The 16,438-nt window shown below is 41.4% G+C and overlaps 1 protein-coding gene across 1 annotated transcript in view; it reads right to left on the bottom strand.

Annotated features, from left to right (window-relative positions):
* SLC44A5 (solute carrier family 44 member 5) overlaps positions 1 to 1,042 on the bottom strand; it is an 81,175-nt gene extending 80,133 nt beyond the window's left edge. The window contains 1 exon segment of the mRNA XM_044302287.1: positions 891 to 1,042. Within this exon segment, the coding sequence (XP_044158222.1) occupies positions 891 to 930 (40 nt within the window). The 5' untranslated portion in view covers positions 931 to 1,042.
* Between the last annotated feature and the right edge of the window lie 15,396 nt (positions 1,043 to 16,438).

Here is a 16,438-nt window from a genome sequence, read left to right as displayed (position 1 = left end):
ATAATAATAGTCAATAGCCAATAGCCAAGTTGGATTTCTTTGCGACTGTTGCGTTGCAGTCGCATGTCGCAGTGCGACACCGTTGACTATCATTACAAACCATGTCACAATGTAGTTGTACCCTTATTGTCGCTGTGTAGCCTTATTCTAAGGCTTTTTGCACACAAACGTATGCATTTTGCGGTCCGCAAATAACGGATCCGCAAAAAATACAGATGACATCTGTGTGCATTCCGTATTTTGCGGAACAGAACAGCTGGCCCCTAATAGAACATGTCCTATCCTTGTCCGTAATGCGGACAATAATAGGACATGTTCTATTCTTTTGCGGAACGGAAATACGGAAACAGAATGCACACGGAGTACCTCCGTTTTTCTGTTGAAATTAATGGTTCCATATACGGTCCGCAAAAAAAAAAACTGAACGGACACGGAATGAAAATACTTTCGTGTGCAAGAGGCCTTAGGCTGCAATTTAGCTGCAAGTCGCTTCTGATTTGGGATTTGCATTCGGCAGTGAAACAAAAAATAAATAAATCCCAAACGCGTTGTAACCGAGTCGCAGTCGCATATAAATTGCATCGATGGCTACGCTGGAAAAGTCACTTGCAATTTGCCATCTGCGACCAATACTCCAGCAGATCTGAATTTTTCATGCCCATCGAGTCTCTATTGCATCACGTCACGCGTAGCGACCACATTCACAATCCTCACTATGTGATCTTCGCCTTCTGGCCCCAGCCTCAGTCTACGAACCCCTTTAATAAAGCCCTCCGATTGGTCGGTAGCACCTTCTTCGTGAATGGCTCCTCCATGAGTCACTGCCTTGTACACAGGTTATTTACAGGATAAACTTTACACCTTGAGTTATATAAAAGGGAAGGCTTTACCGTGTTTTCCGTAGTAGTTCTCCTCGCCGTCGCTGGCCATGTTCCTGCAGCGTCTCCTCTCCTCCAGACTATTTCCAGTACACGAGCTGCCGCACAAAACGCTCTTTTAACTGGGTTAAAAATAAACCTGTTCAGAGGCTCCGTCTGCTGGAGGAAGAGTCAGCGGCTGTGGGAAGCCTGCGGCCCGGCCCACACACTGATAATCACACCTTCCTCCCATGCTGTGCAACACACTGGCCTGATTTCAACTGCATCCAACTTTAAAGAGGCGCCCGTCCACCGCCCATAAGATCTGGCTTATTGCGTCACTTATCTTTACTTACGTATCCAAGATATTATACTCCAGAGCTGTATTCACTGCTATTTACGCATGCAAACCATCGGTAAGCATGTATGTATGTTATACCTAATGCCATCATGAAATAAAGATCAGAGTCACTGTCAGAGCTTTAAATAAATGAAAAAAACATATGATAAAAATGTATAACGAGTCCAGATTTTAAAGTGCGCTTTTATCTGCTCCCACAGCCCCTCTGACCCCCAGCATAACCACTAAAAGCCCCCCACTCCCACATACAGACCTTAACATTGCAACCTCCACATCTTTAACATAACTCCCCCTCAAATTCCACCCCACATATTCAATAAGGGCTCGTACTGAGTTTTTTAGCACCGATTTTGAAGATTTTCCGCCTTAAAATAAAATAAAAAATAAAAACATCCTCCTATTCATTTCAATGGGAAGCACCACTTGTTTTTTTTTTTAGAAGCAGCACGCCCTAATCCGCATTGGATCTCCTACTGAAATGAACGGGAAGCGTAAAAAAACAGCTCTGTAGGTGTACGAGCTGAACATGTGGTTCTGTATTGACCCAAAAAATGTGTAAAAAAAAAAAAAAAAAAGGTAAAAAAACTGCACAAAAATAAAAAAAAGCGCAGAATTTTGTAGGCGGATTTTTAAAATCAGCTAGGTGAACATACCCTATGACGCAGCTCATGAACTAAACAAGTGAACGTTGCCCCCTCCAACCATATTTGCGTCACTTATGACCCCCATCCTCTCTTGGCCGCCCTCCTTCATAACCGCTGACCGCATCTTTTGTAAAGTTCATGCTGTCCCTTATCACCACCCACTCCCAGTTCTACAATGACGATATGGCGAATAAATATGGCCACCATCGCGGCCTTCCCTCCTGAATGACACATGGCATATATCCTCCCGTGTTAGGCCTCATGTACACGATAGTATTTTCGGTCTGTGTGCGAACTGCATTTTTATTCGGATCACACGCGGACCCGTTCTTTTGTATAAGGCCACAAAAAATGCAGACCGCAAATGATAGAGCACGTCCTAGTCTTATCCATTTTACAGACAAGAATAGTCATTTCTACAATGGGGGGCGAGAAGGCCGTTATCCGTATTCAGCGGATCCGGGGTTTGCGGACTGCAAAATGGATATGGTCACGTGCAGGAGGCCTTACACTGTATAAGCCTCCAGTTTACCCCTACTGCTGTGTATTTTACTGGTGGGGGTCTAGGAGAGAGGATCCAGGCGTCCTGCACCAGTTCCTGGAGAAATGCGAGCTTATTAAAAGTAATAAAACATCGTAATAAAACAGCTGCACGCCCAGATGCCCGGCGCTCGCTCGCAGACCTGCACCGTCCCTGGGGTAACACAAAACACACTGACCTATATCCCGCAAAATAGTAATAAGTACATACAAGCAGATAAAAAAACCGTCTGTGTGTTTATCCCCTGATCCCGGGAGCTCGGCAGTCAGATCTCGCTGACATGTTATTATGCTTCAGATAAGTCGTGAGCTTGTATTCTCTGCGTACAGCTTGCATATTATATACAGGGACATTTCAATAATCCAGCACCCGTGTGATCTACCGACCAACAGATACTGGATTATCAGATTTAAAGGGGTTCTCCAAGACTACAAAATGTAAGGCTATCAATATCAGATCAGTGAGGGTCCCACTCCAGTCCCCCGCTGATCAGCAGTGGTCTACTCCTCACCATTGTTTTCCAGGCCTTTCAGTAGTGGCAGTGCCTAGTACTGCAGCTCCGACTCCCTTGAGCTGCTCTGAGATGTAATACCAGAAGCAGCCACCACTGAGAGCATGGCGCTGTGCCCAGTAAACAATAAAAGGGATGACCCAGAGTGCAGTGCATTCCCACTGATCCATAGTTGCCAACCGTTCCAAATTTGCAGGGATTGTCTAAAATTTTTCAGAGACAATCCCAGCAAATTTCAGGTACTCCAGGCTGCTAATGGGTGGGCACTTCCAAGGGGTTGGGGCTTTCCTAGAACGGGAATCACGCTCTGTGCGAGAGAGGGATTATCATGATTGATAATGGCGTGCGCTTCTGTAGTCCAGAACGCACAATCCCTCTCTCACACGGAGCATGATACCCGCAAGGGACACGCTTGTGTGAAGGAGCCCTTAGAGGCTCTGAATTTACCTTTAAAAGGCCTCTTGCACACGAACGTGTTTTTTTTTCTGTTTCCGTTCTGTTTTTGCGGATTCCATTTGCGGACCATTAATTTCAATGATTATGCAAAAGAAAACAAAAAACTGAATGTACTCTGTATGCATTCCGTTTCCGTATTTCCATTCCTCTGAAAGATAGAACTTGTCCTATTATTGCCCGCAAATAACGATCCGTGGCTCCATTCAAAGGGTCAATGGGTCCACAAAAAAACTGAATGCATATGGAATGCATCTGTATGTCCGTTTTTGCAGAACCATTTATTGAAAATTTTATGCCCAGCCCAATTTTTTTATGTACTTACTGTTTAAACATTACTGTATGCTTCCGTTTCCGATCCGCAAAAAAACAGATCACAAACTGAAACCAAGCGGAAAAATGGAACGGCAAAACGGAACGGAAGCGGAAACACTAGTGAAACAAAAAAAAGAAAAACGGATCCGTGAAAAAAACACTGCAAAATACAGAAAAAGCCATACAGTCGTGTGCAAGAGGCAAATTGCAATACACCCGACCGGCACCCCCCATAGAACTACCTATTCTTTCCCGCAATTGCGGACAAGAATAGGACATGTTCTATTTTTTTGCGGAGCCACGGCCTGGAAGTTCAGGGCCGAAGCCCGGAAGTTTAGGGCCGCGCTCCGGAAATGTGGATGCGTAGAGCACATAGTGCGCTCTCATGCCCCATTGAGAATAAATGGGTCCGCACCCGTTCCAGATATTGCGGAACGGATGCAGACCCATTTGCGGATGTGTGAATGGACCCCATGAATGTTGGTAAGTATGTGATCTAGTATTGATCTCATTTTGTAGCCCTGAAAACCCCCCTTTAGGCTCCATTCACACGTCCGTAGTGCATTGCGGATCCTCAATACACCCGGCCGGCACCCCCTATTAAATGCTTATTGCGGACTAGAATAGGACATGCTCTATTTTTTTTCGGAGCTGTGGACCGGAAGATCGGGGCCGCGTTCCGGAAATGCAAATGCGGACAGCACATATTGTGCTCTCCGCTTCCATTCTGTCCCCATAGAGAATGAATGGGTCCGCACAATTGCGGAACGGGTGCGGACAACACTTGCGGAAGTGTGAATGGAGCCTTCAAATTATTCTCCAGGAATGAGACCCTCTCATCCATTGAAGTGGACGAGAATAGTTGCGTGTGCTCACGAGCAGAGAGGGGCCCCAGGAATGGATATGGAACATAACCCGCATATATGACTGAACAGAGCCATGAAATAATTCTGGAGCATCTTTTCTTAGAACTCGTCAGCGACGCAATCCTCCTGAATATGTAAGACTAAATTAACAATTGGACATTTCCATTCCTCTTATAGCCCCACATAGACCGACACTGTAAGCACCAACTGGACATCCAGCACAGCCAACAGAAAAGTATAACGATAACGCCCAACTGTCAACTTATTCATACATTTCCAGGAGGAATAGCAAAGGAACATGACAATGCAAAGTTCTAAGATAAGATGCCCCCAGAGTTGTTATCTCATGGAAAGAATACTAAAAAAAATCTCCCTTCGACAATAGAATAATGCTGCTTTAAGATTCATAATAGCTGGAATGTGGTCCTCAAAAAAATAAAATAAAATAAAAAGAAAGAATTAGGATTTCATGTTTTCCACCAGTAATGCGTCTTCTATAGGATTTTACTGCAACTTAGCAATTCTAAATAAATTTCCCTAGAAACAGCAAGTCCTGCATTCTGAGCGTGAAGCATCATAAAATGAAATCATTTTCAGATGAGTGATAGTGAAAATTAAATCAGATTTTACCTTAACCTCAAATCTGAAATCATTACTTCATTTTAAAAGATGTGAGTAATTATTCAAATATATGAAAATGTATGACTAATCTCTCCCTGCAGACCTGATCAGCTTAACATATGACTGGTAAAGTTATAGAGAGCGACGTCTCCATGTCCTTATCAGATCTGAATGTTAATATTAACCCCCAATGTGCCACGTCTATTCTCTTATCTTATCTACTATAATACTGCTCCTATGTACAAGAATATAACTACTATAATACTGCTCCAATGTACAAGAATATAACTACCATAATACTGCTCCTGTGTACAGGAATATAACTACAATAATACTGCTCCTATGTACAAGAATATAACTACCATAATACTGCTCCTGTGTACAGGAATATAACTACAATAATACTGCTCCTATGTACAAGAATATAACTACTATAATACTGCTCCTATATACAAGAATATAACTAGTATAATACTGCTCCTATGTACAGGAATATAACTGCTATAATACTGCTGCTATGTACAAGAATATATCTACTATATAACTGCATCCTATGTACAAGAATATAACTACTATAATACTGCTCCTGTGTACAGGAATATAACTACAATAATACTGCTCCTATGTACAAGAATATATCTACTATAATACTGCTCCTATGTACAAGAATATAACTACTATAATACTGCTCCTATGTACAAGAATATAACTTCTATAATACTGCCTCCTATGTACATGAATATATCTACTATAATACTTCTCCTATGTACATGAATATAACTACAATAATACTGCTCCTATGTACAGGAATATAACTACAATAATACTGCTCCTATGTACAAGAATATAACTACTATAATACTGCTCCTATGTACAGGAATATAACTACAATAATACTGCTCCTATGTACAAGAATATATCTACTATAATACTTCTCCTATGTACAAGAATATAACTACTATAATACTGCTCCTATGTACAAGAATATAACTACTATAATACTGCTCCTATGTACAAGAATATAACTACTATAATACTGCTCCTATGTACAAGAATATATCTACTATAATACTTCCCCTATGTACATGAATATAACTACAATAATACTGCTCCTATGTACAAGAATATAACTGCTATAATACTGCTCCTATGTACAAGAATGTACAAGTATGGAGCCCGGACGTAACGGCATGACGTAGGACGTGCCGTGCTCCTGCTCCCTCCCCCTGTCTCATGGGTCGCGGCGGCGTCCGAATGCATGTGTGGACGCGAGCGCTGAGTGCCTGAACACCCGCTGCCCGCCACCGGAGGACCTGTGGTGAGTCGGCTGAGCGCTTCGGAGTGGCTGATGCAGCAGGGAAACGAGACCGCCTCCTTCTCCACGGCCCTTGTGAGATTGATCGGGTGCCTAGGCACCGTTTTCAGCAGGGGTCTCCGGGTATAGCAGTGGACTATCACAGAAGAAGAAAACGGAGCCGGACGCAAGAAGGCAAGCCCCCTTTACCTTGCTTAGGGGTAGCACGGTGCGGTCCCCTTCACCCCAGATCCGAATTCTCTGGTGACAGAAAGAAGGAAGGTACTGGGCTTCTTGTCTCCTCTCTTTGTTTGAGCTGGTGCGCTGATGCGCTGACTTCTTGTAAATTTGGTCAAACCGGTCAGAGGGAGGAAAAGTGGATTTCTGGGGGACGCACTGCTACTTTAAGGGTAAGGATGTCTGAGGCCTAGCAACCGTGGGGCCCCACCTGTAAGATCTGGGAGCTGAATGCCAAGAGGAAAGAGTGAAGGGGTGAAGAAGGAAGGAAGGGGAGAAGGTGAAGGAGAGAGGGGAGGAAGGTTATAAAAAGGAAAAAAAAAAACTGGCTGATATTTTTCTGTGGAGAGGAGTTATTTCTGCCCCCAAATTGCTTTCTGTGGTATTGACTGGTTGGATGAACTGCTGAACATACGCTCCCGTACGTGTTAGAGATACACATGTAACCGGATGAAGGAAGGAATGAGGGGTTGGTTTTTTGCTGGACATAAGTTAATTATCTCCTTTTGTGGATGAATCCTGGACTTGTGGTATATATATTGGCAGATTATACCCGGGAGAGATCAAGTAACGGCTCCCTCCTTTAGTAGCGGATATCTAATTGCTAGCCAATTGTTGTGTATTGATATATCCTCATCCTTTTTTCCTTTTTCCTCTTCACTGGTCTGATTCCTGTCTGACTCCCCCCCTGTATTTGTCTAGCTACTTTGTGGTCTTTGGCGGTTGTGGTGGTGGGGCCTATACTCATGCCTCCAAAGGGGATAAACCGACGATCTGCTGGCACGGCTGGTTCCTCCTCGCCAGGGGGTGGGAAGGGCAGCACCGCCACAACTAGCCTGGAGAAATATCTTAGATCCCCCCCCAAAATCAAGAGCTCTCTGCGTGGGAACAAGGAAATACAAAAGGATAGCAGTGAAGCGGCTGCTTTGGAGGAACACGGGAGGGTGGGGATGGGTCACGGAGAAGGGATGGAGGAAAGAATCAACCTGGTAGACAATAAGTTGTTGGAAATCCTGGGCGCAGTGCAAAAAACTAACCATAGCCTGGAGGATTTGACAACTAAAATTGCATCGGTACAGGTGGATCTTTCCTTCATAAAGGAGGATATGAATAAAGTTAGGGAGAAGGTGAAGGAGTTACAGATAACATCTGGAAGTATGAAAACTGATATAGAGGGTTTAAAGAAAAGAGTGGAAGGAATCGAAGAGGAAAAGAAAACTCTTTTAGAGAGAGTTACAATAATGGAAGATATGTCCAGGAGATCAAATATTAGAATAGTTGGATTTCCTGAGGGAGTGGAAGGTGAGGATACAGCAGGGTTTATACAACAGTGGCTGCAGGACAGCTTTAAAGATAAGGGTTTAACTAATCTGTTCTCAGTGGAAAGAGCCCATAGAATACCAGGGAGAACCCCTATAAAAGGGGCTCCCCCGAGGGCAATCCTAGCAAAAATACAAAATGATAAAGACAGGGACATAATAATGAGAACGAAAAGAATGTTGCAGATATTAGAGTTTAATGGAAATAATATAGCGATTTACCCTGATTACTCAAGAGCCACCCAGATTAAGAGGCGTGAGTTTAAAGAAGTGAAGAAGAGACTAGCTGATGCCCAGATACAATATTCCCTGCTGTATCCCACTAAGCTACGTATAATATATCGTGAACAGGTTAGGTTTTTTGGTTCTCCAGAGGAGGTGGTGGAGTGGCTGGATGCAAAAGGAATAGGAACATGAAAGGCGCCAGACTGATTCATGGGACGGGGGGATAGGGGGTGGGAAGGGGTCGTGTGTAAGAGGTGGGGGAAATTCTTGATTTCTGCCGACCAGATAGTGGGGGGGGGGGGGGGGTGGGAGTAGGGTGGGAATGGTTGTCTTGGGAGATCTAATAGGATCTAAGGTGAAGAAAAAGTTAGTGACTAATCTAAATGAGTAGTACGAATTGTATTATGACATGGAATGTAAGGGGCCTAGGAGATAGGGTCAAGAGGGTAATGGTTTTTGATACTGTCTCTAAACATCTCCCGGCGATTGTAGGATTAATGGAGACACATAGTATAAAGGATAAAATAAGTCTGTTAAAGAAGAAATGGGCCCGGTATCAATACCACTCATGTTTTTCCACATACTCATCTGGAGTTAGCGTATATGTTCACCATAAAGTAGATTACCGTCCGATTGACGAGAAAATAGATGATAGGGGTAGATACGTATTTCTTCATTGTCAATGGAATGGTATTGTATGTATTCTGGCTTTTGTGTATATACCTCCTCCATTTTCTCTAACGGTCATCCATAGGTTAGTGGAGTATGCAGAATCAAGAGGTAAATGCCCCATAGTAATTATGGGAGACTTAAATAACGTTATGAATGATGAGTTAGACAGATACTCTGTGATCCCAAAGGTTAAACAGATGACAGGGCGACAATCAGTGCTGTGGAAAATATCGCAGGAACTATCCTTAATAGACGTTTGGAGATATCTTTATGACGACAAGCCAGGGTTCTCCTGTTTCAGTCGGGGAAATAAAATAATGTCCAGGATAGATTTGGCACTGGTAAGCTCAGAATTGGTACATAAAATCTCCAGCATGAAGTATGAAGTGAATAGTATCTCGGATCATTCCCCTGTGTGTCTGCGGTTTAAAATAAACCTAAGACGGACAACTTGTGAGTTTCGTCTGAACCCTCATTGGTTGAACTTAATTAAGGAGGAAGATGACATTAGAGGGAATATAGAGGAATTCTGGAAATATAATATAGGTTCAGCAGGCTCAGGGCATGTTTGGGATGCCTTTAAGGCATTTCTACGTGGTATTTTGATAAGTAAAATTAAGGGTCTGAAAAGGGGATTTGCAGAACAGGAGAGAAAGCTGACAGATAGGATAAAAGAAATAGAAGCAGAATTTATGACTAAGAAAACCCCTGAATTGACAAGCCAGCTGGATCAGGCCAAAAATACACTGAGGAATTATCTGAGCGATAAGGCACAACAAAAAGTTTTTTTTGAGGGGGAACGATACTTTAGAGAATCCGGGAAGTCGGGAAAACTGTTGTCCACACTTATACGGAATCAAAGGGGGGGTAATAGGATTCATGGTGTTGAGGGGAGAGCTGGGGGGATGGTATCCAGCCAGGGAGAGATGGAGCGAGAATTTGTGGAATACTACGCAGGCCTCTACTCCTCGGAGGGGGGGGGGGGGGGGGGCCTGAAGAAATTAGAATCTTCATGGAGGGAGCTCCGATTCCCAGACTCTCGGACGAGGAGAGGGATTGGTTGAACGGCCCTATTGAAGTTGAGGAACTACGGGACACATTGAAAACTATCCAGGGGAATACCAGTCCTGGGTTGGATGGCCTACCCTTTGAGATATATAGAAGGTATGGAGAGGTCATTCTCCCAGTGTTAGTACAGGTCTTAAATGAATCAATGGATAGTGGCGAGCTCCCGCCCTCTCTCTCCGAGGCTGTAATAAGTTTGATAGTTAAAAAGGGGAAGGACGAGAAAAAGGTGGAGTCATATCGCCCCATCTCTCTCCTCAACACCGACTTAAGATATGTGCTAAGTTGCTGGCAAACCGCTTAAAAAAAGTTATTGAGACATTAATACACCCAGATCAGACTGGTTTTGTACCCAAGCGTCAGGCGAGGACGAATATTAGACGGACATTGTTGAATATGCAGATGGCTGGGGAGGGTGCCCACTCCATCCTGTCTCTGGACGCTGAAAAAGCGTTTGACAGGGTGGAGTGGGCATACCTCTGGAGGACTATGCATGAGTTCAATTTGGGGGAGAAATTTATTAAATGGGTACAGCTTTTATATAATAACTCGAAAGTTAGGGTTAGGATTAATGGAGTAATATCAGAGGCAATACCCCTGCAGAGGGGAACCCGTCAGGGGTGCCCACTCTCCCCACTATTGTTCGCTATATTTGTTGAGCCATTAGCTTGTAAGATCCGAGCAGATGGAAAAATAAGGGGATTTGGGGGAGATGGTGCACTGGATAAGATATGCCTATACGCTGACGATATTCTGTTTTTTGTGGATGGAGGAATATCAATGGTACAGCATCTGATGGAGGTAGTTAACCAGTTTGGCCATGTCTCCGGCTTTAAGGTGAACTGGACGAAGTCGGTGCTGCTTCCAATTGGTCAGGAAATTGGGCCGGAGGAAATTAACATTAAAGTCTTGAAACCTACGGAATCGTTTGAATACCTGGGAATAAAAGTTAGCTCAAGGATACAGGAGTATTTAGAACTCAATATTGAACCTCTATTAAAAAGGGTTAGGGAAAAAACAAGTGTCTGGCAAAAGCTGCTGATTCGACAAGCGGACCGAATAGCAATAATAAAGATGGTTTTATTACCACAGATTTTGTATGTTATCTCCTCGTGCCCAATTTGGATAGGCGACCACTTTTTTAATGCATTAGAAGGTGCGATGAACGACCTTATCTGGGGAAGGAAAAGGGTTAGGCTGAAACAAAAATACCTATGGCTGGGTGAGGAAGACGGAGGTCTGTCCATCCCATGCTTTAGGGGCTATTACTTTGCATCACAGCTCCAGTGGTTAATGATGGAAGACGATAGACTGCGACGCTTCCTGGAAGGGGAGTTGGGAACGCCCCGATACAACATCATTGGTACATTGGAAGCAGGAATTATAAAAATTAAGGGGAGGCAATGCCCAATTAATAAGATGGTACACTTAGTTTGGGTGAATATAAAAAAATTACTAGGAATAAAGCACACATTAAAGGTTTCACCCATCTGGGGAAATATTAATTTTAAAGAATTTTTGAACTTTGAGGATTATTTGTTTTGGGAAAAAAAGGGTATTAGATTCGTGTCTCAAATAGTAGTGGAAGGAAAGTTGAAGACACTAGAGGAAATGGGCTTAAGTACAGATAAAGACTATCTCACATGGTTTAGATATAGTAGACTGAAACACGCTTTTGACAAAACGAAGAATAAAGAATACTTTATCATAAAGCACTCAGATTTTGTTGATTTTTGCTATCAGGGAATAGGGAGTAAAGTCTCAATTTCACAGATTTATAAAAGGATAAAGAAGGGTTTGGGAGGGGTGATTAGATTTAACAGTGAAAAGAAATGGGCACAAGAGGTGGCACCCTTAATTTTGGACTGGAGAAATATATACAAAAATGTTAAAAGGAGTACAATATCCAGCGGTTTTCGATTGACGCAGTTCTTTATTCTTCACCGGACCTATGTTACCCCAAGGGTTAAGAGTAAGATGTATAAAACTGGAGATGCAAAATGTTGGAAGTGTGGAGAGGAGAGGGTCGATTTTGTTCATTTGATCTGGTTCTGCCCGATTGTACAGGGGTATTGGTCGCAAGTTTTTCAGTACCTTGAGAGAGAGACAAGGAAACCGGCCCCTTTTGAGATTAGTATTGCAGTTCTGGGAGACACTAGAAGAATTGGGGGGGACAGAGAAAGTGAAAGAAAATGGGAAAAAGGTCTGATGTTGGCACGCGTTGTCTTGGCCAGAGGATGGGGAGCTGACAGCCCGCCAAATGTGGCGGACTGGAAAAATTTATGTGAACGGGTGACAAGTTACGAGAAAGCCAGGCAGATGAAGCCAATGAACAAATAAGGAAAAGTACAAGGGGGGGGAACTACAAGGTTTCTGAAGAGAGGTTACTGAAAGGAAAGGCCTTTTGGATACTCCCAAGACAACCAAAAAGGGGTGGAGGGGAGGGAGGGAGGTTTTTTTGGGGAAGGGAGGGGGGGGGGATGCTATATGAGGTTTTCTAAAAGCTAAATTGAAGGGGATAAATTATTGGGGCATGTCTTCGTAGTTTATAATGGTGTATAACTGTATTGTTAAGATACCCGCTTGTAATTTATGATGGCATATATATGTATCTTTGTAATGGTTAATTATGTCATGTTTTAATAAGAAGAAAATGATAAATAAATATAATTCAAAAAAAGAAAATTAAATCAGATTTTACCTTAACCTCAAATCTGAAATCATTACTTCATTTTAAAAGATGTGAGTAATTATTCAAATATATGAAAATGTATGACTAATCTCTCCCTGCAGACCTGATCAGCTTAACATATGACTGGTAAAGTTATAGAGAGCGACGTCTCCATGTCCTTATCAGATCTGAATGTTAATATTAACCCCCAATGTGCCACGTCTATTCTCTCATATATCAGCACCAACACTTTCTACTATGTACAAGAATATACAGTAACAACTATCATACCACCATCTATGTACAAAACAATAACTACTATAATACTGCCTCCTATGTACAAGAATATAACTACTATAATACTGCTCCTATGTACAAGAATATAACTACTATAATACTGCTCCTATGTACAAGAATATAACTACAATAATACTGCTCCTATGTACAAGAATATATCTACTATAATACTGCTTCTATGTACAAGAATATAACTACTATAATACTGCTCCTATGTACAAGAATATAACTACTATAATACTGCTCCTATGTACAAGAATATAACTACTATAATACTGCTCCTATGTACAAGAATATAACTACTATAATACTGCTCCTATGTACAAGAATATAACTACTATAATACTGCTCCTATGTACAAGAATATAACTACTATAATACTGCCTCCTATATACAAGAATATAACTAGTATAATACTGCTCCTGTGTACAGGAATATAACTACAATAATACTGCTCCTATGTACAGGAATATAACTACAATAATACTGCTCCTATGTACAAGAATATATCTACTATAATACTGCTCCTATGTACAAGAATATAACTACTATAATACTGCTCCTATGTACAAGAATATATCTACTATAATACTGCTCCTATGTACAAGAATATAACTACAATAATACTGCCTACTATGTACAAGAATATAACTACTATAATACTGCTCCTATGTACAAGAATATAACTACTATAATACTGCTCCTATGTACAAGAATATAACTACTATAATACTGCTCCTATGTACAAGAATATAACTTCTATAATACTGCCTCCTATGTACATGAATATATCTACTATAATACTTCTCCTATGTACATGAATATAACTACAATAATACTGCTCCTATGTACAGGAATATAACTACAATAATACTGCTCCTATGTACAAGAATATATCTACTATAATAATACTCCTATGTACAAGAATATAACTACTATAATACTTCTCCTATGTACATGAATATAACTACAATAATACTGCTCCTATGTACAAGAATATAACTGCTATAATACTGCTCCTATGTACAAGAATATAACTACTATAATACTCCTCCTATGTACAAGAATATAACTACTATAATACTGCCTCCTATGTACAAGAATATAACTACTATAATACTGCCTCCTATGTACAAGAATATAACTACTATAATACTGCCTCTATGTACAAGAATATAACTACTATAATACTGCTCCTATGTACAAGAATATAATTACTATAATACTGCTCCTATGTACAAGAATATAACTACTATAATACTGCTCCTATGTACAAGAATATAACTACTATAATACTGCTCCTATGTACAAGAATATAACTACTATAATACTGCTCCTATGTACAAGAATATAACTACTATAATACTGCTCCTGTGTACAGGAATATAACTACAATAATACTGCTCCTATATACAAGAATATAACTACTATAATACTGCTCCTATGTACAAGAATATAACTACTATAATACTGCCCCTATGTACAAGAATATAACTACTATAATACTGCTCCTATGTACAAGAACATAACTACTATAATACTGCTCCTATGTACAGGAATATAACTACTATAATACTGTTGCTATGTACAAGAATATAACTACTAGAATACCGACTATACAGACCACTAGTATAACAGTGCTGTGCATAGGTAAAAAGCTGTCAATCAGCCATGTGTGGATGGGGAGAACGTGCATCTCATGAATAAACTTGAGTTCTACACAACTACTGACACATAAATGACAGACTGCTAAAATCAGCAGATCTGCCACTACTTTATACTGCCCTCTGGTTCCTAAGAATTTTTTATTCTTATTTTATTTATATTTTGTATTCTTAACTATTTGAGTGCTGCACGTTTGCATTGACATTGATATTAGCTCCTTCCCTCTGAGTGTCTCGGCTTTAAACAGTCAGATAATTGTATTGTAGACATGTAGGTTGGGTGGTGATTTAAGGGAACATGTCAGAAGGTTTTGACCCCACACCGCCACCAGTACCTGACTGTTCTGCGCCTATAGTTTCCGTGTCCTTAGCAGCCCAAACAGAAGTCTCATTTAGATAAAGAACTTTAATGCTCACATACATACTTGTTTGCATTCAAGTAGGTGGAGATATTATGGAGTCAAGCTGTCCATGTCCTAAGCATGCTGCGTCTGGCTTGACTGACATCGGTGAGGACAGGGAACATTAAGACAAGCCCAGCCAAAGTCCTGACCATGCACCATTGTCACCTACTTCCAGCGCAAGCACATTGAAAAGGGGTGATGTTGCCCTGGCTTCTGATGTGCTCCAAACTTCTGGCGCATGCGCAGTATGCTGATAAAGCCAGAGCAAGTACCCCATGCTTCACTGTGGATGCACCAGTTATAGAACTCAACGGCACACTGGGCTTGCATTGATGTTCCCTTCTGATACGGTCCCTTTACGAAATCTGCAACATGACAGTTTTCACGTACTGAATGTCTGACACAACTGCACATCACCAGTACCAGTAGTGTTGAGCAAAGCGAGCTTTGGATGCTTCATCCGATGTAGCTTCGTTCAAAACTTCGGAATAATACTGTACGGAAATCCGTCTCCATATAGTATTACAGTGTATGGGCTCCTATGAGGCGAAGTAAGTTATTCACGAAGTTGCGCGTGACTTCGTTGATTAACTTTGGTAGTTTATACCTCGGAACCGAAGTTCGGTTTCAAGTTTTAGAGTGGTTTTCCACTTAAAAAATCCACTATGTATGGGCTCCGATGAGCCGAAGTAAGTTATTCAACAAAGTCAATTTCATGAATGGAGACAGATCTCCGCACAGTATTATTCCGAAGTTTTGAATGAGGCGACACCGGATGAAGCATCCGAAGCTCGCTTCGCTCAAAACACTAATCAGCAGTATAGAATTAGGTGATTTCCTCTGGAGGGTCCAAGGAACCCAAGTCCAACACTGCTTGAAAAACGCTCGATGCATCTCCTATGTATTGAATTCCATGGTTTTATTTACCACCTCTGCCTTTCATAACTTAGTGTCAATTATCTCTAGCTAGTTACCGCTTAAGAAGTTAGTGCACAAATAATCCAGATCTTGTGCGAGGTGAATCGGTGAGCCTAACCCGATTTTAGGATTACAGGATTAGGCATCGTCTGTATAATCTGGTACTTCACACAACAGTCCTAAACCTAAAAGATTATGGGGGTCATTTACTATAAAAAATGTGCCTATATATGGGCGGGGAAGGGGATGGGTTGGCAGGCCCATCTCATTTATCATTTTCTACAGCTGTTTTAAGGTATTGAAAATGGTCTAAATTTAAGCCAGCAAGGAAGCCGGTGCCTCTACATAACTTTGGCGGATCCACTGCCAGTTTAAGGGGTTATTAAGACAATAATCTAAAACACTGCTCTTAATAAATGACCCCCTATGGACTTTGCACTAATTTTTTATTTTTATTTTTATTTGCCTCCAAAATGCAAAATTCAGCAACTTTATAAATCGTG

This window comes from Bufo gargarizans, chromosome 7, assembly GCF_014858855.1.
Source record: "Bufo gargarizans isolate SCDJY-AF-19 chromosome 7, ASM1485885v1, whole genome shotgun sequence".
NCBI lineage: Eukaryota > Metazoa > Chordata > Amphibia > Anura > Bufonidae > Bufo > Bufo gargarizans.
The sequence above is the reverse complement of the archived record's forward strand: the minus strand, read 5'-3'. Positions and strand labels throughout refer to the sequence as shown.